At 38.9% G+C, this 21,579-nt stretch overlaps 1 protein-coding gene across 1 annotated transcript in view; it reads right to left on the reverse strand.

Annotated features, from left to right (window-relative positions):
• Positions 1-21,579, reverse strand: part of limk2 (LIM domain kinase 2) — a 49,143-nt gene that overhangs the window by 13,674 nt on the left and 13,890 nt on the right. Inside the window, exons 3-6 of the mRNA XM_061986358.1 lie at positions 20,700-20,835; positions 8,634-8,743; positions 5,492-5,677; positions 2,233-2,338 (exon numbers count right to left, since the gene is read on the reverse strand). Of these exons, the coding sequence (XP_061842342.1) occupies positions 2,233-2,338; positions 5,492-5,677; positions 8,634-8,743; positions 20,700-20,835 (538 nt within the window). The remainder of the gene's footprint in view (positions 1-2,232; positions 2,339-5,491; positions 5,678-8,633; positions 8,744-20,699; positions 20,836-21,579) is intronic.

Consider the following 21,579-nt stretch of genomic DNA (forward strand, 5'->3'; position numbering starts at 1 on the left):
CTTGCTTTCAGAATAAAATACTTATTACAAGCCTAAAGTTCCAGCTATTTTTCTAGATATACAAATCTTAATTTAGGCTGCCTTATTAAGTAAAAATATCTGGCAATGCAGCACATTAATCGAACTAGTTTTTAGTATTTTTTTTGCTAAAATCTAGTCTTCTTAGCTTATATTTTTACAGCTCTTTCATGCAGTGTACACACCCCAAATAGAAGGCGAACCTGCTTTTTACAGACATTTTTTCTATTAAAAAATGTTAGCATCAAATAAAGGGATATAACAAGTGTTCCTCAGGTCAATATTGTACTTAAAGGGGAACATTATCACCAGACCTATGTAAGCGTCAATATATACCTTGATGTTGCAAAAAAAAGACCATATATTTTTTTAACCGATTTCCGAACTCTAAATGGGTGAATTTTGGCGAATTAAACGCCTTTCTATTATTCGCTCTCGGAGCGATGACGTCACAATGTGACGTCACATCGGGAAGCAATCTGCCATTTTCTCAAACACATTACAAACACGGAGTCAAATCAGCTCTGTTATTTTCCATTTCTTCGACTGTTTTCCGTACCTTGGAGACATCATGACTCGTCGGTGTGTTGTCGGAGGGTGTAACAACACGAACAGGGACGGATTCAAGTTGCACCAGTGGCCCAAAGATGCGAAAGTGGCAAGAAATTGGACGTTTGTTCCGCACACTTTACCGACGAAAGCTATGCTACGACAGAGATGGCAAGAATGTGTGGATATCCTGCGACACTCAAAGCAGATGCATTTCCAACAATAAAGTCAAAGAAATCTGCCGCCAGACCCCCATTGAATCTGCCGGAGTGTGTGAGCAATTCAGGGACAAAGGACCTCGGTAGCACGGCAAGCAATGGCGGCAGTTTGTTCCCGCAGACGAGCGAGCTAAACCCCCTGGATGTCTTGGCTCACACCGTCCCTTATGCCACCGAAGATGATCAAGAAAGGAATATCGACCCTAGCTTCCCTGGCCTGCTGACATCAACTCCAAAACTGGACAGATCAGCTTTCAGGAAAAGAGAGCGGATGAGGGTATGTCTACAGAATATATTAATTGATGAAAACTGGGCTGTCTGCACTCTCAAAGTGCATGTTGTTGCCAAATATATTTCATATGCTGTAAACCTAGTTCATAGTTGTTAGTTTCCTTTAATGCCAAACAAACACATAGCAATCGTTGGTTAGAAGGCGATCGCCGAATTCGTCCTCGCTTTCTCCCGTGTCGCTGCCTGTCGTGTCGTTTTCGTCGGTTTCGCTTGCATACGGTTCAAACCGATATGGCTCAATAGCTTCAGTTACTTCTTCAATTTCGTTTTCGCTACCTGCCTCCACACTACAACCATCCGTTTCAATACATGCGTAATCTGTTGAATTGCTTAAGCCGCTGAAATCCGAGTCTGAATCCGAGCTAATGTCGCTATAGCTTGCTGTTCTATCCGCCATGTTTGTTTGTGTTGGCATCACTGTGTGACGTCACAGTAAAATGGACGGGTGTATATAACGATGGTTAAAATCAGGCACTTTGAAGCTTTTTTTTAGGGATATTGCGTGATGGGTAAAATTTTGAAAAAAACTTCGAAAAATAAAATAAGCCACTGGGAACTGATTTTTAATGGTTTTAACCCTTCTGAAATTGTGATAATGTTCCCCTTTAAATAATCACTTACTGTTGTGGTAGAACTACGCAGAATGATACTGAAAGTTGGTTCCAATATTTTGCTCCCCTTAAATAGCTAAAAATTGTGACCAAAGTGTCATAAAAGCACTGTATGATAGCATGTAACCACAATAATAAACATAACAGTTAAAGTAATACTTTGTGTAAGTGTCACCCAAAACTGTAATACATTGTGTTCTGTATTGAATCTCACTGGTTTGCACCTGGTGTGTTTATACTGTCTGCTGAGTGATTTAAACAGACTAGTTTGTAGTTTTCAGAGGAAAGTTTTTACAAGTTAGCGCATTAAGAAAGCAATAGTGTGAGGGTAAGCCTCAAAGTGGTATAAGCATTGCTCATAGCATCCTCTCCCTGCTCAAGAATGCATTAATCAAGTAAGCATGTAAAGAATGACCCAATTCCCACGTGCAGCTGCAGCACAAAAACAACTTGGGGGGAGTTGACGTGGCATTAATGACAGCACTAAAATTGGATATTACTTCATTTATTAGGGAGGTTATGGATTGCAAGATGTGAAATGTCACCTCTTCTTCCAGCAGCGTCCTCACAGGAAGGCCATTAATCTCCAGGATCCGGTCTCCAACGTGTATGGCATTGCGCACCTCTGGACTAATGAGCATCCCTCTGACCCTGGTGGTAACACAGCACCACAACATTACAACATGCTAATGTTAATTTAAGGCCAAGGCTTGTGCTGTGCAATTAATTCAATTTTAATCTCGATTTTGGCTGCCACAATAAATGAAGGTGACCGACGGCGATATTGACATTTAAAAAGCAGGCTACGCTGCATATTAACTCAAGTTCTTTCACAGCTGTGCTGCCGCCCATGCCACAGGCCATTGTGTATGCGCGCAAAGCTCCATGATCAGGCCGGCATTATCAAACTTTTCCCGGGATGCTGCAGCCGGTCGCCTCGTCTCACTTGCGTGGAGTTCTCGGTGTGCGTTAAAGACAGCGCCATTGTTATTAAATGGACGCCTGCACGTCACGCGGCACTGCTTGTCTCCCTGGAGTTCACTCTAATTTTTCATGTGTGTGAGCAAACGCACAAACTCCCTGAGCATTCAGTGGAGCCCATGTGAGCAACATCAGACGTGCACACTGTGGCTACACCTGTCCCAAACCTGACATCATAACAATTTAAATGTTTTATTAAAATTATTTTCTGATATAAGTGATTTTGCCCTCTTACAATGACAATAACAAAAAAACATGTTTTTCATGAGCTATGTGCTAGTATTGTATGTCTGGCTGCGGGTCCTGCCTTTAAAAGAAATGTTACCCCTTTCAGAGATTACATTTAGTTCCTGTAACTTTCTGTCTGTAAAATACATCTTTTTATTAGCATTTATGAAATCTAGTGACAACATTTCATGAATAATATCCTTAGATTAACATCCTTAATAAATGGCAGTAAAATAAGCACACATCTGATTGAGGAGTCAGAGTGTTACAACCTGGCATTTACACAATGTGTGGCGTTGGGGTTGTCCGACTTTTTGTGTGGCCATAAACGCAGCACTGGCTAAGTGCCATGAGTGCGTGTGTTGGTGCAGGTGAGAGAGCGAGCAGCTGCTGTTGATATGACAGATGACAAAGTTGGTTTAAGCCTGGTTTGTATGGCAGAAAATTACCAGTTTTTATATATAAAAGTTTTTTTTACTCATGTTTTTGGTGTGGTTTTTGCTCAATAAAGTGATTGATGGAATTCCTGTCTGTAAAGTGTCTCGACAGACTATAATTGAACTGTGTTGACAAAGATTGTTTTATTCATTGGGGCCACTCTTGTTGTCACCTGTCACTCACAGAGTTGCATTGCAAAATCATACAGAATAAACTGTAATGTGTTTATTTCGTTTAGAGTTCAGATGGGATTTTTGATTTTCTGCGCAGCATTAATTTGCTGTGCGCAGAGGACGCGTGAGCAGTGCGCAATTGCGCAGGCGCGCACCTTAGAGGAAACGTTGCTAACGGGTAACCATCACGCTAAATAGAAACTGGAGACACTTTTCCGCCGAGTGCCAACACCAGCAAGATGTGCTTTCCATTAAAATTCATGCACCCCCTGCATCTGCGCGTGTGTGCAAATGTAATTAAAAATTACTCTTTGCATGAGTACAATTGTTCCACTAAATAATGCAATATTTTTGTATTTTGTTATATAAAAGTGGTCATATTACGATTTTTTTTCTACATTTAAAACATTTTCTTGTGGTCTACATAACATTTAATGGCGGTTCTTTGGTAAAAATGTTGCATAGATTATGTTTTACAGTTTTCAAGCTGCTTTCTGACCATCTCTTTAGGATGCGCCGTTTGATGGGCGGTCTTATTTACGTGCCTCCACTTGCACAGCGTCGTCTCCCCGCCATCTTTGTTTTAGTTTTTAGTGCTTCAATAGCGAGTCCACTGACAGATTAAGTTCGAACTATACGCTACTTGATATTAAGAAATGGCAACAGTCAAACATCAAGCCAACATGCATCAGAAATTCATAAATGGAGCAAAAGGCATCACGTCATAAGAAAAAGATGAACTGTTAACACTAATAATGACCAAACAAAAAATGTGTCTTTAAATATATGGATAACATCTATTTAGCCCTTTTATTAGACCACATGTGTCAAACTCAAGGCCTGGGGGCTCGATCTGGCTCGCCACATCATTTTATGTGGCCCGCGAACGCCTGGAAATAAGTACTTTATAATTTCTTACCAAATGTTTCGTTTTTTAGATTTTGACAGAAAAAATATGTCCTGCATGAAATTGTATAACTTTTTAAACAATAATAGTATCCAATAAAGCAACAAATATCATATCATACTTTCCAAACATTTTTTTGTCAAAAGAAAAATAAATACTTAAATATCTGCTTGACTTATGATTTCAAAGCAAGTCAACTAAGAACTCAACTAAGAATCGGGGTATACGTCTCGCTTCGGGTGGGTACAGCAGCGGTGCTTTAGTCAGTACGCAGACCTTTTAAGTGTATTTTTGGTGATGGCTTGCTAGTGAATTGTACAGTGTAAAAATTACAATAGATCATACTGTAAATTGAAAAAACTACTACTGTCTTTTACGGTAAAATCTACGGTTGTTTTTTTATGGTGCATTACAGTAAATGTAAAAAAAACGGTACCACCTTTTTTACGGTAAAGAACTGGCAGCTCATTAGCCAGAATTAAAAAAACTGTGGTACTGTTTTTCCAATTCCCAGTTGTTTTTTTCTTATGTTGTGAAAACCAGCCGACAGTTTTTTTTCGTAAAAACAGTGGTATTGTTTGCCTATTTACCGTAATATGTAGTAAAAAACACTGTATATTTCACAGTAAATTCTGGTGACTGAGTTGCCTAAAGATTTTTTTTCACGGTACACATATATACAATAATCCTATGCATAGGCAAATTCACATATTATTCGGTGTTATTTGCGGAGCTGATGGCCGCCATAACTTCGATGTAGCCCTGAACGAAAACAAGTTTGACACCCCTTATTAGACTATTTGAATACATATTATATGATGACGTCACATTTGCAAGTTCACAAGTAAATTACCGACCTGTGGGAAACACTATGTTTTACCTAACGTGAATAATCGTCATTTTGAATCGTGATTTCAATAGTTATTAAAAAAAATGGTGATTATTATTTTGGCCATAATCGTGCAGCCCTAGCCAAGGCGATATGAAATATTCAGCAAATACAAATCTATGAGCCTCTCTTGCAAGCAGCACAAAATTTGCACACAGCCGGACTTATTGCTGTCAGGCGCCACTCACTCTTTGACTTGGACACTCGCTGAGCCGTTGGCGTCCCTCAGCACAGACACCGAGAAGCCCCTCTTGCCGTTGGCCGCGGACGGCATGGAGATGAGTGTCACTGTGTGGGGCAGGGAGTCCAGGACGGAGTCATGTGAGCGCTTTTCCAACATGGGCGTGAGGATCACCTGCTTGTAGCACTTCCCACTGCGTACGACAGCAGAAAGGTCAACTGCTTTCATGCGCCAACAGGCCTTTGTTTCTGGCTGACGCTCTGAAGGGAGCGGCACTAAAGGATTGGAAGACTAATGGAAAATGTCTAATGACGGCAATTATTAGCCTTTGATCTCAATCCATTCACACAAAGAAAAGAAGATGGATGCCATATTGTTGTATAATAAAAATATATTTGCTTATGTGCCAACAACTTTCTGCAAAATTCTAAAGCTAACTATAGACTATGTTAGAAAAAAGTCATACTTGCCAACCCTCACGAATTTTCCGGGAGACTCCCGAATTTCAGTGCCTCTCCCGAAAATCTCCCGGGACAACCATTCTCCCGAATTTCTCCCGATTTCCAGCCGGACTTAAGGCACGCCCCCTCCAGGTCCGTGCGGACCTGAGTGAGGACAGCCTGTCGTCACGTCCGCTTGGCCAACCAAAAAGTAACCACAGAACACTACTGTATAGTGTTCTGTGGTTACTTTTTGGTTGGCCAACGGTTTACGTTGTATTGCGCACCCTGACGGCAAGTGTGGGAGTCGGTTCTGAAGTATGAAGTAAAGAGACGCAACTTCGTCACCTCGCCTGGTTATTGACTCCAACCCAGAATATTACACTGCCCATACCTATGCTCCTTCAAAGGCTGTGCTACTGGCTGCAAAGCATTGCACTTTCAAATACAACAATGAGTAGAGAGGAGTGTTATGTGTGTGTATATATGTGTAAATAAATGAACACTGAAATTCAAGTATTTATTTTATTTATATATATATGTATATATATATATATATATATATAAAAATCTCCTGACGATTGAGGGTACCCCCCCTCATGAAACAGGCCTGTAGAGATGAAATAGTCTTGTGATTTTTTCCCACACATACATATATATATATATATATATATAATAAAATACATATATTATATATATATATATAGCTAGAATTCACTGAAAGTCAAGTGATTTATATATATATATATATATACACATACATATATATTTATATATATATACACATATATATATACATATATATATATATATATATATATATATATATATATATATATATATATATATATATATATATATATATATATATATATATATATAGCTAGAATTCACTGAAAGTCAAGTGATATATATATATATATATATATATATATATATATATATATATATATATATATATATATATATATATATATATATATAAGAAATACTTGAATTTCAGTGTACTCCTCCCCCCTTAACCCCACCCCCGGGCCTCACCCACCCTGACCACCCCCGCCCCCAATCTCCTGAATTTGGAGGTCTCAGGGTTGGCAAGTATGATTACCGTATTTTCTGGACTATAGAGCACACCTGCATATAAGCCGCACCCACTAAATTTTAGTAATAAATAACATTTCATATATTAACTGCACCAGACTATAAGTCGCAGATATAGCGTATTTTTCGGACTATAAGTCGCTCCGGAGCATAAGTCGCTCCGGAGTATAAATCGCACCGGCCGAAAATGCATAATAAAGAAAGAAAAAAACATATATAAGTCGCACTGGAGTATAAGTCGCAATTTTTGGGGAAATTTATTTGATAAAACCCGACACCAAGAATAGATATTTGAAAGGCAATTTAAAATAAATAAAGAATAGTGAACAACAGGCTGAATAAGTGTACGTTATATGAGGCATAAATAACCAACTGAGAACGTGCCTGGTATGTTAACGTAACATATTATGGTAAGAGTCATTCAAATAACTATAACATATAGCACATGCTATACGTTTACCAAACAATCTGTCACTCCTAATCGCTAAATCCGATGAAATCTTATACGTCTAGTCTCTTACGTGAATGAGCTAAATAATATTATTTGATATTTTACGGTAATGTGTTAATAATTTCACACATAAGTCGCTCCTGAGTATAAGTCGCACCTCCGGCCAAACTATGAAAAAAACTGCGACTTATAGTCCGAAAAATACGGTATACGTTGTGAAATTAGTTATTTACGCAGAAAGATTTTGTAAATGTTTATTTGCATACCTAAATTGTTTGCAAATGGCGTCTGTAACACGGCAGTAAAACAGCGGATCAAACAAAACCGAAGTCATTGTCATGGACCCACTAGCTTCGGAAACTAACTCCACAGTGACATTTTGGTGACTTTACTGAGGAATTTGTGAAACTAAAACAAATAAATAAATGATAAATGGGTTATACTTGTATAGCGCTTTTCTACCTTCAAGGTACTCAAAGCGCTTTGACAGTATTTCCACATTCACCCATTCACACACACATTCACACACTGCACAAAAAGAATGCCGTTGTAAGTTAGTAACACTAACATAGACACTTGTAATTGTTTTAGCATATTAGCTAAGGCTAACAACGCTAGCTTTATGACATAAGGTTAGCATGCACACATATGCATGAAAACACTCCTACAGACATCACACATGGGACGCTTTAGTAAGTATGAATTTTTTTAGTTATATTGTAAAACTTAGAACAATGCTTGGAGTGATGAATGAAGTAACCATACTTGTAGAAACGCTATGGACAATTAGAAGACAGAACGGCACTTGTACTTACGGTTGAAAGCACTAAACAGAAGAAAACACTGTAGAGGTTCAACCTGCAGCACCTGCAGTGAGCGAAGTCATGCAAAAGATGGCGCCACAGCACAAAAAATAACACACCTTTTCAGTGTCTGTTGCACAAACAATAACTATTTGTTAAATTTATGACCACCGTTTTATAAGCCGCAGGGCTCAAAGCTTAGGAAAAACTACCGTCTTATAGTCCAGAATTTACAGTATGCATGGTATACATCATGTCGAGATGTGTTTCTAATATTTTGCCCCTCTTATTAAGCTTAATGAGCCAAACCCAAATACTAGAAAAGCCCTCTCAGTACAATGAAGTGTGACTTACCAGTAAAGTTTGGAGCGCTCCACTAAAGCGTAAGTATCTCTGTCCTCAATCACCACCTTGCAACTGAGACACACAAAGCACTCGGGGTGATACTTGTGCTCACCGGCCACCTGAAACCACAGAGACAATGTTTTTTGAGTACTGTGTTTTTCCCCCCGACTTAACGGAGGAGGGGTCTTTCTTTGCGTGTTGCTAGCTTCCCTCCCCCCCGCCATCGGCGCTGACACAGGAGCAACACCTGCTTCAGTCATAGCCAGTCTGGAATCTGCTATGATGTCACCTCCACGCTGTCTACTTTTCAACCACCTGAAAGCCATCAGTCACGTGCTGCCCTCTTGTTCACTTTGATGTATTTTTGGCAGGGCTGCTTTGCTCTCTCATGCGAGATGAACTAATGCGTCTGTCCAGTGTTCACTTCCAAAGGATGATCGTCATCGTCATCACGAAGCTGCACACTTTTTAAAAGTACTGCTTTCATGTCTGATTATAAAAAATGGATCTGCCCAGCTGCCGTGGTATGGGAGGCACCTGCATTTGAGCTTAAGGAAAAATACAGAAACGGCATGGGGGAAAAAAAGTCACGCATAATTGTGCATAAAGAAAATGATCTCAAAAGACTAACCGCACAGCAATCTGTCAATAATTGAAGAGGTGGAACTTAAAACACACTTCAAGTGTGTTTAACAACCTCAACATGAGAGTCACTACCTGAATTTACCAATGGAAAAATAATCAATACATTGTTTTAACGAGGGATGTGGCAATCGATCGGCCACCAATCAGTACTGGCTGATTTTTGTGAAAAAGTATTTGACCGGCACCTGCTAATTAATCCTTTTCAAAGCCCATCACCTCTGACTTTATTTATTTTTGGTCACTCAACTGACAGAGGCGGTTAGCAGCTTAGTTCATTATCAAGTGTCCTTATCACTGGAGAATGAGGCTGAACATGCTACACACAGTAAGAGCAAGCCAGGAGCAAACATTCTATTCAAATCACTACGCTCTCTTAAAACAACACAAGAAATAAGTGATTCGAGAAGTCTCGATTTTTATTTATTTTTTCTTATTATTAAGTCTGTCAAAATTAATGAGTTAACTTGTGTGACTAATCACAAAATTGCATATCGCATTAACCATGAACACACTTAGATTAATCATGCAATTTATTTTGACCGAGCAAGCTCTTTTACCCTAACACGGGGGTCAGCAACCCGCGGCCTTCGAGCCGCATGTGGTTCTTTAGTGCCGCCCCTGTAGCATTTTTAAAAAAGGATTGAAAATGGAAAAAGATCGAGGAAAAATAAATTTTTTGTTTTAGTATGTTTTTTGTTTGAGGACAAACATGACACAAACCTTCCCAATTGTTAGAAAGCCCACTGTTTAATATGTTTGTGTGTATGCTTCACTGATGACAGTATTTGGTTAACATCGTTTTGTCCTCCTAATTTTGGCGGTTCTTGAACTCACCATAGTGTGGACTGTGACGCAACCGTTTGTTTACATGTAAAATCTTCCACTCCTTCTTTGTCTATTTTTGTCCACCAAACGGTTTATGCTGTGTGTGAATGCACAAAAGTGCACTGTGTTGATGTTATTGACTTGTTGGAGTGCTAATCAGGCCTGTTTGGTCAGTGCATGACTGCAAGCTAATCAATGCTAACATGCTATTGAGGCTAGCTGTATGTACATATTGCATCATTATGCCTCATTTGTAGGTATATTTGATGTCCTTTACTTTTATTCTTTGTATATAATTTAGTTTTGCATGTCTCATGACACATTATCTGCATGTGATATTGGCGGCATTTCTGATAGTTGTGTGCCATGTTGTTCCAGACCACAGCAAACATTACCTAGCCTGCCAAAGATCGTAATAAATCTATTAAAAGAAGACAGTCTGCCGTTTCCTTTAACTTGGACACACACATCTATACCTTTAGCCATTAAAAGCCAGTAATTTCCAGGAGTTATCTCACCTTCTGAGTAGCTTCTGATTTACTAATAGTTTCTGATGTTGTAAAAATGTGTAGAACAAATATTAAATTTAAACATTTCTGTCAACGAAATGTTTAAATTATATATTATATATTATAGCTAATATAGACACTTACGTCATGTGTTGCCTTCATTATAAAACTTGCATACGGCTTGTCATTTTTTGCGGCTCCAGACGGATTCGTTTTTTGTATTTTTGGTCCAAAATGGCTCTTCCGACATTTTGGGTTGCTGACCCCTGCCCTAACAGTTTAGTGATCAGATCAATGCATACGTCAGTATAAAAAATTGTGAGGGACCCCAACTAGTGTTCTCACTGGCAAATTTCACTCCATAATACAGCCTGGAAGAATTTTGGATAAAACAGTTACCAAGTTTTGTGCCAACAGATGACATGCATTCAAAGAAAACATTTAAAACTTTCCTGGATGACATTCTGACAATAACATTGCATTTGTGTACAAATATTGGGGTCTTTTCTAAAGCAAATTTTACTTTTGCAAGTGGTTAATCACCTGTGATTAATCATGAATAATACAAATTTCAAAATATGATTAATCTGAAAAAAAAAAATTGACATCCTTAATTATTTGTATTTTAATGTAGCGGTATACAAATTCAGGAAATAAGGAGGACTTTGAGGGCAAAAACAAAAGGATTTAAATGAGTATTAGACTAGTTTTTACTTTCATTTAGGTATTGAGCAATATTGACGTTATTGTAATAAAAAAAATGTACATAATTCGAAAATAAGGAACTACTGTAGTTTATATATTGTGCTGATATTGTTACATTGTTAATAGCACTCACCATAAATATATTCAATATAAGTGAGTTAATACATGTGATCAGTGTTGGTATCGGTCAATTTCACTCATGGAAGACCGGCATCGGAATCGGCAGCATAAAACTTTGACCGAAACATCCCTAGTTTCAACATGCATGATGGAGAGAAGCTTTTCATTTCATTTATTTTTCATTCAAACCATGTGTGCAAATATATCCCGTGGTTTTGGAAAATAAGTTACTTGATTTCAGAAGGGCTAAATTATCGAAAACAACTAAACATTTGGTTGGTTAGGTTTTATTGCTGAAACAACTAGAATTGGGGGTTGCCAAGACATAATTAAAATCTAGATAATAGGATAATGGTTAATCATTCTCTTCTCGGAGGAAACATCTTGGCCGATGAATGAACTGAGACCACTTGAGCCTTTGAACTGAATAGCTGGAGGAGTCAACAATTGAACTTCTGAGGCTTATAACATTGATAAGCAAGGTTTTAGTTAAATTAGATCACATGTCCTGATGAATCTAGGTTGTCTCTAGTGAAGGGAGATCAAATGATTTTACTGATAGGTTACCAATTAAAACAGATAGGTATTGCCAATACCAACGCTGATACTCTGACAAAGTAATGGGATTGGGAACTAAATAAATACGCTACCAATTCAATCAACTCAAAAAACATACTTTGGTTTGTTACATAGAAATAGATGTATACAAAATAGAATCACATTAAAGACAAGACTATCAAAGTTAACGCATGTGATTATTTAATAAATGATAAATGGGTTATACTTGTATAGCGCTGTTCTACCTTCAAGGTACTCAAAGCGCTTTGACAGTATTTCCACATTTACCCATTCACACACACATTCACACACTGATGGCGGGAGCTGCCATGCAAGGCGCTAACCAGCAGCCATCAGGAGCAAGGGGTGAAGTGTCTTGCCCAAGGACACAACGGACGTGACTAGGATGGTAGAAGGTGGGGATTGAACCCCAGTAACCAGCAACCCTCCGATTGCTGGCACGGCCACTCTACCGACTTCACCACGCCGTCCCCGTTACATTTACAAAATAATATTACTTTAAATCATGTATAAATGCAGATAACCCTGAAATGTATTTTTACCACACATGCTCCTTTAACTCATCCGCAGAAAAGACAGTGCTGGTTGCTGTACGGTCTGTGACCAGGTCAACGCATATGTCAGTGCAAAGATGAGTGACAAGACTCGGATTGGTGTGCTGGGTGGCAAATTTCGCTTCACAATACTTTGTTGGTACTTTAAGGAAACAATGGTAAATTGCATATACCTTGTATTGTGCACATTATATTGTTGCGTAGTAGTATACTGTAGCAAATTGGCAAACAGAGGAGGAGTCATGATGCTAACTTTAAGATGATGGTCTAACATGATAGTTGTAAGATGATAGTAAGTTGGTTTGTCTTCATACTGTACTGTTACCAAGTTTTGAGCAAATAAATGACATGCATTCAAGTGCAACATTTTAATCAAATTTCTGTATGATAGCCTGACAATAAAATTGCATTAATGTCAGTATATTAGGTAATTTTACAAGCAAGTAATTAACTGTGATTAATTACGATTAAACAAAAGCCAAAAGTGTGATTATTTGACTAAAAGATTAATCGTTCGACAGCACTCATTTAAGGATGCTTAGCCAGCAGACAAATGTAACTTTGTGGCCTATACGTTGACTGGTCTTTATTGTTTACTAAAACTCTGACCTCATTTTACTATGCTTCTCCACTTACTGCCACTAACCCCCAGCACTTGTTTCCAGTCTGGGCTCTGGCGTAATTCCACATGCGTCATGTGTGTGAATGTGTGTGTGCCAAGTTGACCGGGGGCAAGATAACCAGAAAACGTTGTGTTGAAAGGACAAACTACCCACCGGCGCAGTGGTGTTTTGCTCTCTTGTGGGGACAGAAAAGCAAGCCCCCAAAAAACGCAATCGGGGTCTTTAGAAGCAAACAGGCCAAATGTGGCTTATAATAAGCGGACTTGGTCTTGTTAGATGGCACAGAGAACACCAAGGCGAGCTGTGTTTGCTAGCTTTCGGTTTGTTAATGTGCGGTTCCAATACTTTGTTTTCGGCTAGATGGATATGCTTCTGACTGTTTAAAAAAATAAATAATCTGACTGCATTGTGCACACGATACAGATATGGCTCCTAACAAGCAATATTGTCACGTTTCAATCTCGTCGCGCTGCTATGCATTACTAGAAAGAATTCAATCTGAATAAGCAAAAGATTAGAAATCTTCTATAAAATGCAGAAGAAGGTGTTCCTGCAAAAATCAAGATTCTGTAGCCCTTTCAAAACTATATTACATAATGTAGTTATCAACATAGAATAGCGGAAATGACAGATATATTAGTTTTGAAAGATAGATTAGATAGCCTTTCTGCTGTAATATGACATTACACCAGCAGCAGAGACCTTGATATCAGAGTATTAACATTTTGTTATCAGTCCCCCATCATTAAATTGTCTCAAGGTGAAGAGGGGAGGATGAAGTACTGCACAAGTCTAAGGAGGAAAGATGGGGGCAGGTTAGGTCATTTCAAGATTATTTTCTATCCATAGCTGGTTTTTGTCAGTCTATTTAAAACAACACTTACAAACTACAGTAGTTAGAACAGCGGTGAGTCAGTGTTTGGAAATGACTCTTTGCTGCAGAGGAGGGATGACAATGATGTCAGCGACATGTGAGTATACTGTAATGACATCCAACACCTCTCTTTGTAACTCGCTGTACTCACGGCAAGAGAAAAACATTTGGCATAGACAGATCAAAGGTGGTCTTTCAGCCAAGTTTGGCTGATAAAGCAGGATGATCATACAACACCAAAATCTCAGAAAAAACTAAAACATTTAATTCTAGCTTTATGTTAGAAAAATAACATGGTAACTTGAGACTATGAAGCCATATAATATATTTTAACACTGAATACAACTAAATGCGTGCATTTTTAAGTAAGACCAACATTTTTTGAGTATAATAAGTCTCGTATTCTTTTTAATAACATTGTTATTCTGAAGCCTGCGATGAGGTGGCGACTTGTCCAGGGTGTACCCCGCCTTCCGCCCGATAGTAGCTGAGATAGGCTCCAGTGCCCCCCCGTGACCCCTAAGGGAATAAGCGGTAGAAAATGGATGGATGGATATTATTCTGAAGCTAACCAATATTAAATAAAATACTTCCTACCATTAATGCGACTTCTTGAACAGGTGCGGTAGAAGACAGATGGATAAAATGCATGAAAATGTTTTATATTTTGAACGTTATTTTTAACACTGTGGTTACCAGCGGAATTATTCATTACTTATCGTGTAAGCAATGTCAGTTAAGATTTATCTGAGAGCCAGTCGCAGTCATCAAAAGAGCCACAGGTTCCCTACCCCTGCCCTAATCAATGCCTTGTACCCTTTGCAGCTGAGTGAATAAACCCAGTGGTGGCATGGTGGAACATGTTAACGTGTTTGCCTCACAACCAAGAAGTTTCTGGTTAGTTGTGGACAGCTTGCATCTAAGTGCAGCTTGCATGTTTTCCCTGAGCTTGTAGGGGTTTCCTCCAATATCCTAAACATTTCCAAAACATGCATGTTAGGTCATGGAATAATCTACTGTAAATGATGTATAGGTGCGAATGTAAATGTATGGTTGTTTGTGTATACGTGTCCTGTGAGGACCGGTGACCGTAAATAGGATAAGCGGTAGAAAATTAGTAAATTCAGAGCCACCATATGAGGAAATAAAGTACTATAAACAAGGTCAGTTAACTTTCTTTGGATAGCTTGCAAGCAGCGAAAAAAACTGTTACATGATAATCCTGCCTGTGGTCAAATCAACCCTGCCACCTCACTGTAGGGGACTGAACATGATGTGGGCCCCAAAACTGGCTCCTCTGTGTACTTGAGTAGGTCAACTGTGGAGACCTTTTGTGCATTATGAGGCCTCAAGGGGGACGGGGGGGAACTAGTTTTCAAATGGGTTTGACGGCTGCCATGTTCAGCGCCATCCTATGTAAAAGTATCACCGGTCTGTAAACGTAATCACCGCAAAAAGCACACATTCTTCTGCTTTTAAATGCATGTTAGCGTTCATCCGAAGTAGAGGGGAGAAACTGGAACACAGAGTGCTTTGACACGCTCTGTGGGCGTTCTGGTATCATCTAATTAGAGGGGGAAATTGTTGGCACTTGTTTGATGGTGGCAGAGTTGGCGATTGAAGGCCAGAACATTGGTCTCAACACATACTTTTACAGCAAAACACAAAAATCACCAGCAAAAAAAGCAAAGGGACTTCTTATCCACCAAACAAATCCAATTAAATGTTTTTCTTTTTTAGAATGACTGAATCGCATTGTTGCTTTCAGCCATATCCAGTAACTTTGCCTATCGTTCACAATCCTTATGAAATACATGATGATGGATGTATTTTTTTCAAATATATTCTAAATATTTAATAAATTAGATCAAAGTCTGCTTACATTTGAGCCTATGAGAGCCCCTAAAAAACATCCAAACACCACCATTAGGGTCTTATATACATGATGTAAGTATATATGTAATATAGTAATGGGAACATTTATAATAACATTTATGTATTTTGATCATTTTAATCATACACAGCGCATTATTTGAAACACGCATCACGTTTGCTTCATCACTGATTATTACTCACTGCAGACTTCACAAGAGCCAACAAACATAATAAATCTATACAAAGTACAATACAAGGTCTGCTGTCATTAGGATGCCGACTGCTGGGATGTTCATATATTCCCATTTAGATAAAAAATGTCTCATAATCCTCCCAAAGAAACGGGGTGGGCGGGGGGCAAGCGCTTTTCGTGTCGTCCTTGCCAGTTCCAAGTTCTATATGGCGGTCAAAGTGTCCCAAAATGTTGGATTATCTCCTCAGCCATCTACTGTCCAGGTGAGATGCATTATTTATGATCTAGAATAATCGTACAGGGAGCAAGGAAGCGAGGAAACAGCTGATCAGTCGATGATGTAAACATAGGGAGACACGGAAGTGATCACAGCGACCGGGCTGAATCACAGTGCCGCTATAAATAGTTTGTCTGCGTTAGTGCCTAAAATAACAATATATACTTAGTTAAAATTCAAGTCACGAAATGTAAATCGAGTATTGTTGGGGCTTTTTGAATGGTTATTTATCGGATTTTATGGGCAGAATAGTGGTGCTCCGCTGTCTGCGGATTTTTATTTACGTTTATTTAATATTTACAATGCATTAAAAAAAAAAAACGTAGTCATGTCTTTCATAATGTTTGTGAACGATAGATAGATGGATAGTACTCTCTTGATTACTTCAGGACAATTTAAATTCTAGCAGCAGTGTACAGAATAGTCAAAATTCCCCCCAAAAGTGCAATTTCCCTTTAAGAGAAAAAAACTAAAATGTAACTTAATACTAGATCCTACGTTTCCATTTTGTACCTTCTAATTGCATAGTCATAGGCCTCTTTTTTCATGTTTTTAGCTTGCTTCCACTTAACTCAGCATGTGATAATCATACTTTGAGTAAAATGGATGATAAAGCTGGGCGTGATTTGGGGTGTGGTTGTCAAACGACAAGCGCACCTGGTCTACTGATGCCAAACTTAAGGTCATATACTCAGTTTTTTTTAAAACAAATGCACATTCAATATATTGACATGAGTCACTTTATAGTTAAGTCATTACATTTTATTTTCGTGAATGGGAACTGAAACCCCACCCCAAAAAAAGATTGGTTTATTTGAATTTAATTTTAAAACATAAAAATGTTTTCAGTGTTGTAGAGCAATAACTAGATCTAAAATAATGGTGAAAAAAACTGTGGTGTTGTATCCTGTGTTGATTCATGATGTTTCTGCTAACTGGTGATTTTCATTTTTGTTACATAGAATATAAAATTAAAATCAAACCTTTTTCAGGTGTAGTTATTGCTTTTCGACGCATTTTTTTCCTATTTTCTATTCCTAAAAAAATTCTAACAAACCAATAATTTTTCCAAAGTTTTTTAATTTTAATTTATGGAACAAAAATGTAATGACCACAAGATAGAAGTAATTTAAGTACGTGGATTACAAAAATATTGAGGATTTGTTATTCTGCTTAGAGAAATTGTTTCTTTAACTGTTAGCTAGGAGGCGTACAGTAAATAAGTTACCTCCCATCCATCCATTTTCTACCGCTTGTCCCTTTTGAGGTCGCGGGGGGTGCTGGAGCCTATCTCAGCTGCATTCGGGTGGAAGGCAGGGTACACCCTGGACAAGTCGCCACCTCATCACAGGGCCAACACAGATAGACAGACAACATTCACACTCACATTCACACACTAGGGCCAATTTAGTGTTGCCAATCAACCTATCCCCAGGTGCATGTCTTTGGAGGTGGGAGGAAGCCGGAGTACCCAGAGGGAACCCACGCAGTCACTGACCACAAGATAGAAGTAATTTAAGTACGTCGATTACAAAAAAATTTAGGATTTCTATGTCTGCTTCGAGTAACTTTTTCTTTAACTGTTAGCTAGGAGGCGTACAGTAGATAAGTTACCTGTGCTAGCTAAACCTGTTAACAACATCGGTTTGTCCTCACTGATGTTTGCTAAATTCATAGATTGCATGGTGAAAGTGATAGCAATGTAAAGTTGGATTGAAAATATCTGAGTTGTGGAAACTAATGGTTCTTGGCGCTAGTCGCTAATTCGCAAACATGCGCTACTTCCGGTTTGAGGGTCGAACGCAATTACAAATTTGCGTACAATTAAATGATAATGTACTTTATTTGTATTGGAATTAAAAGAGTGGTTGAAAAACACCAACATAGTAACAGTCATCCTGACCTGTTTTATATTTGTTGTTGATTGAAACCCCCTGGTGCTTAAAGGAGAACACTTTTCTTAGGACTTTGCCTATTGTTCACAATCATTATGGAAGACATGACAACGGATGGATTTCTTTATGCACTCTAACTTGTAAATAAATGTAAATAAAAGTCCGCTTAAAGCGGAGCTAATGGCTCTATTTCGGCTATAAATTCCAATAAAAAACACTTAAAAACCACCAACAATACTCCATTTATATTTTGTGATTTGAATATTAACCAAGTATTAGTGATATTGTTCTCAGAACGACACGGGAATACGCTTTGACCCCCCCGACCCTGTTTCTTCGTGAGGATTATGGTCAATTTTCACCTAATCAAAAATATATGAACATCCCAGCAGTTGGCATTCTAACGACAGCAGACATTGCACAGTAAGTGATGTTTTATTATGTTTGTTGGCGCTCATGAAGTCTGCAGTGAGTAATAATCAGTGATGAAGGGGGGAAAAAGCAACGTTGTGATGTGTTTTTGAAATTAATGCCCTGGATGGATGCCCGGCATAGGCTTAAAATGACCAAAACACGTAAATATGAAAATGCTATTATTAAAGTGCCTGTTACTACATTACATATATACTTGCATCATGTATATAAAACCTCAATGGAGGTGTTTTGTTGTTTTTTCAAAGACTTTATGGGCGGAATAGAGTGGCTCCCATAGTGCAGTTCCCCTTTAATGAACAAACATATTTCTGTCTTTCATTATTAAATGCAAAAATATATTTAATCCAATAAGTCGAAGGAGTTTTTCAAAGAATATTGGATGAATTAAAAAATTTGACACGCAACCCTAGGAAGAAATGGGCATCAAAAACAACGGCACATACGGTACATTAAAGGCCTACTGAAACCCACTACTACCGACCACGCAGTCTGATAGTTTATAAATCAATGATGAAATCTTCACATTGCAACACATGCCAATACGGCCGGGTTATCTTACTAAAGTGCAATTTTAAATTTTGCGCGAAATATCCTGCTGAAAACGTCTCGGTATGATGACGCCTGCACGTGACGTCACAGATTGTAGAGGACATTTTGGGACAGCATGGTGGCCAGCTATTAAGTCGTCTGTTTTCATTGCAAAATTCCACAGTATTCTGGACATCTGTGTTGGTGAATCTTTTTCAATTTGTTCAATGAACAATGGAGACAGCAAAGAAGAAAGCTGTAGGTGGGAAGCGGTGTATTGCGGCAGGTGTTGTGCCGGATAACGCATCCCCTGACTGTTGTGCCGGATAACACAGCCGGTGTTTCATTGTATACATTCCCGAAAGATGACAGTCAAGCTTTACCATTGGCCTGTGGAGAACTGGGACAACAGAGACTCTTGCCAGGAAGACTTTGAGTTGGATGCGCAGACGCGGTACCGTGAGTATGCATGCAGCTGCGGCTTCCAAACATTTGATCGCTTGCCCGTACGTGCGTGCTGCTATGTGCATGTCACGTACGTAACTTTGGGGAAATATATGTGCTGTATGAACTTTGGGGAGGTGAACGGTACTTTGGGCTGTGGGATTGAGTGTGTTGTGCAGGTGTTTGAGTTGTATTGGCGGGTTATATGGACGGGAGGGGGGAGGTGTTTGTTATGCGGGATTAATTTGTGGCATATTAAATATAAGCCTGGTTGTGTTGTGGCTAATAAAGTATATATACGTCTTGTGTTTATTTACTGTTTTAGTCATTCCCAGCTGAATATCAGGTCCCACCCGCCTCTCACAGCATCTTCCCTATCTGAATCGCTCCCACTGCCCTCTAGTCCTTCACTCTCACTTTCCTCATCCACAAATCTTTCATCCTCGCTCAAATTAATGGGGAAATCGTCGCTTTCTCGGTCCGAAACGCTCTCGCTGCTGGTGGCCATGATTGTAAACAATGTGCGGATGTGAGGAGCTCCACAACCTGTGACGTCACGCGCATATCGCCTGCTACTTCCGGTACAGGCAAGGCTTTTTTATCAGCGACCAAAAGTTGCAAACTTTATCGTCGATGTTCTCTACTAAATCCTTTCAGCAAAAATATGGCAAAATCGCGAAATGATCAAGTATGACACATAGAATGGACCTGCTATCCCTGTTTAAATAAGAAAATCGCATTTCAGTAGGCCTTTAAAACAACCATTCACACTGACAGTCACCAATTGACAATTTTTAGAGTCTCCAATAACGTAACGTTCATTTTTATGAACTACAGTAGGAAACTGAACCACAGGGAGAACCTGCAAACTCCACACAGAGAGGTCCAAAACTTGATTCCTGCATGCTCACCACATTTCCACCGTGCTATATATGTTCATGCAGATGCCAGCTTGGAAAGTGTACTGTAAGTAAACAGAATGTAGCAGACTGACCATCGCAGGTCCGGTCATTAGCAGAGAACAACCGTGACACAGCTCTCCAAACTTCTCCCAGTAGTGTTTGCGGCAGTACAGCTTGCCGTCCTTCTCATAATACCAGTTAGTCAGGTGGTCACAGCACACGGAGCACCTGGGAGGACAAAAACAGGTTAAGTCAGATTGTTAGCCCCATCTGACAGATGTCCAGTATGTTATAAAACAATGTTGGGAAATAGTTCATGAAACAACAAGTGAAAGAAACTTCTGCCACAGTGTTGGTTAATGAGATGCTGAAAAGATTTATAGCATGCAAGTGAATATGTCATCCTTGATAAAGGAAACTACAGTTTTTTTTGCGACATAGCTTTCGGGTCAGTAAGGTCAGTGAAACAAACGGGTTGTTTATAGAGCACTTCCTTATCTGGGTCACGACATTAACCTTTTGGTCAAAAGTGTAAATCTTTTGCAATCTGGTATAAATCCAAGATCGGTACTACTGCTGTGTTGCCATCCAATTATTTTTTTTAAGCAAACATTTATTGACGATTAATGACAGGTGTAGAAACATCAGAAAAATAAGGTGTAAATGACAAGATAGGCTCTGAATGTTCTTTAAACAAGACGTACTGGTTATGCAAAACTAGTCAGCGGTTTTGGCTGCCAGAGTAAAATCAAGGACAGACCGTTCTGATTAGTTAACAGAATAGGCTTCAGTCAGGCTTTTCGAAGCAGTTTAGGCTCGGAATAGCTATAGAGGGTTCTTCAAACTATTTGTTTTAAAGTAGTGAAAGGCACTTCTCTTTTCACTACCTTTGTCCCATTTGTAAACTTCTCTCTGACTTTCTATTTGTTCATCCCAATCGTAGGCAACCATTCCAAGCATGCAGTGTGACAT

Source organism: Nerophis lumbriciformis, linkage group LG12 (assembly GCF_033978685.3).
Source record: "Nerophis lumbriciformis linkage group LG12, RoL_Nlum_v2.1, whole genome shotgun sequence".
In the NCBI taxonomy this organism is placed as follows: domain Eukaryota; kingdom Metazoa; phylum Chordata; class Actinopteri; order Syngnathiformes; family Syngnathidae; genus Nerophis; species Nerophis lumbriciformis.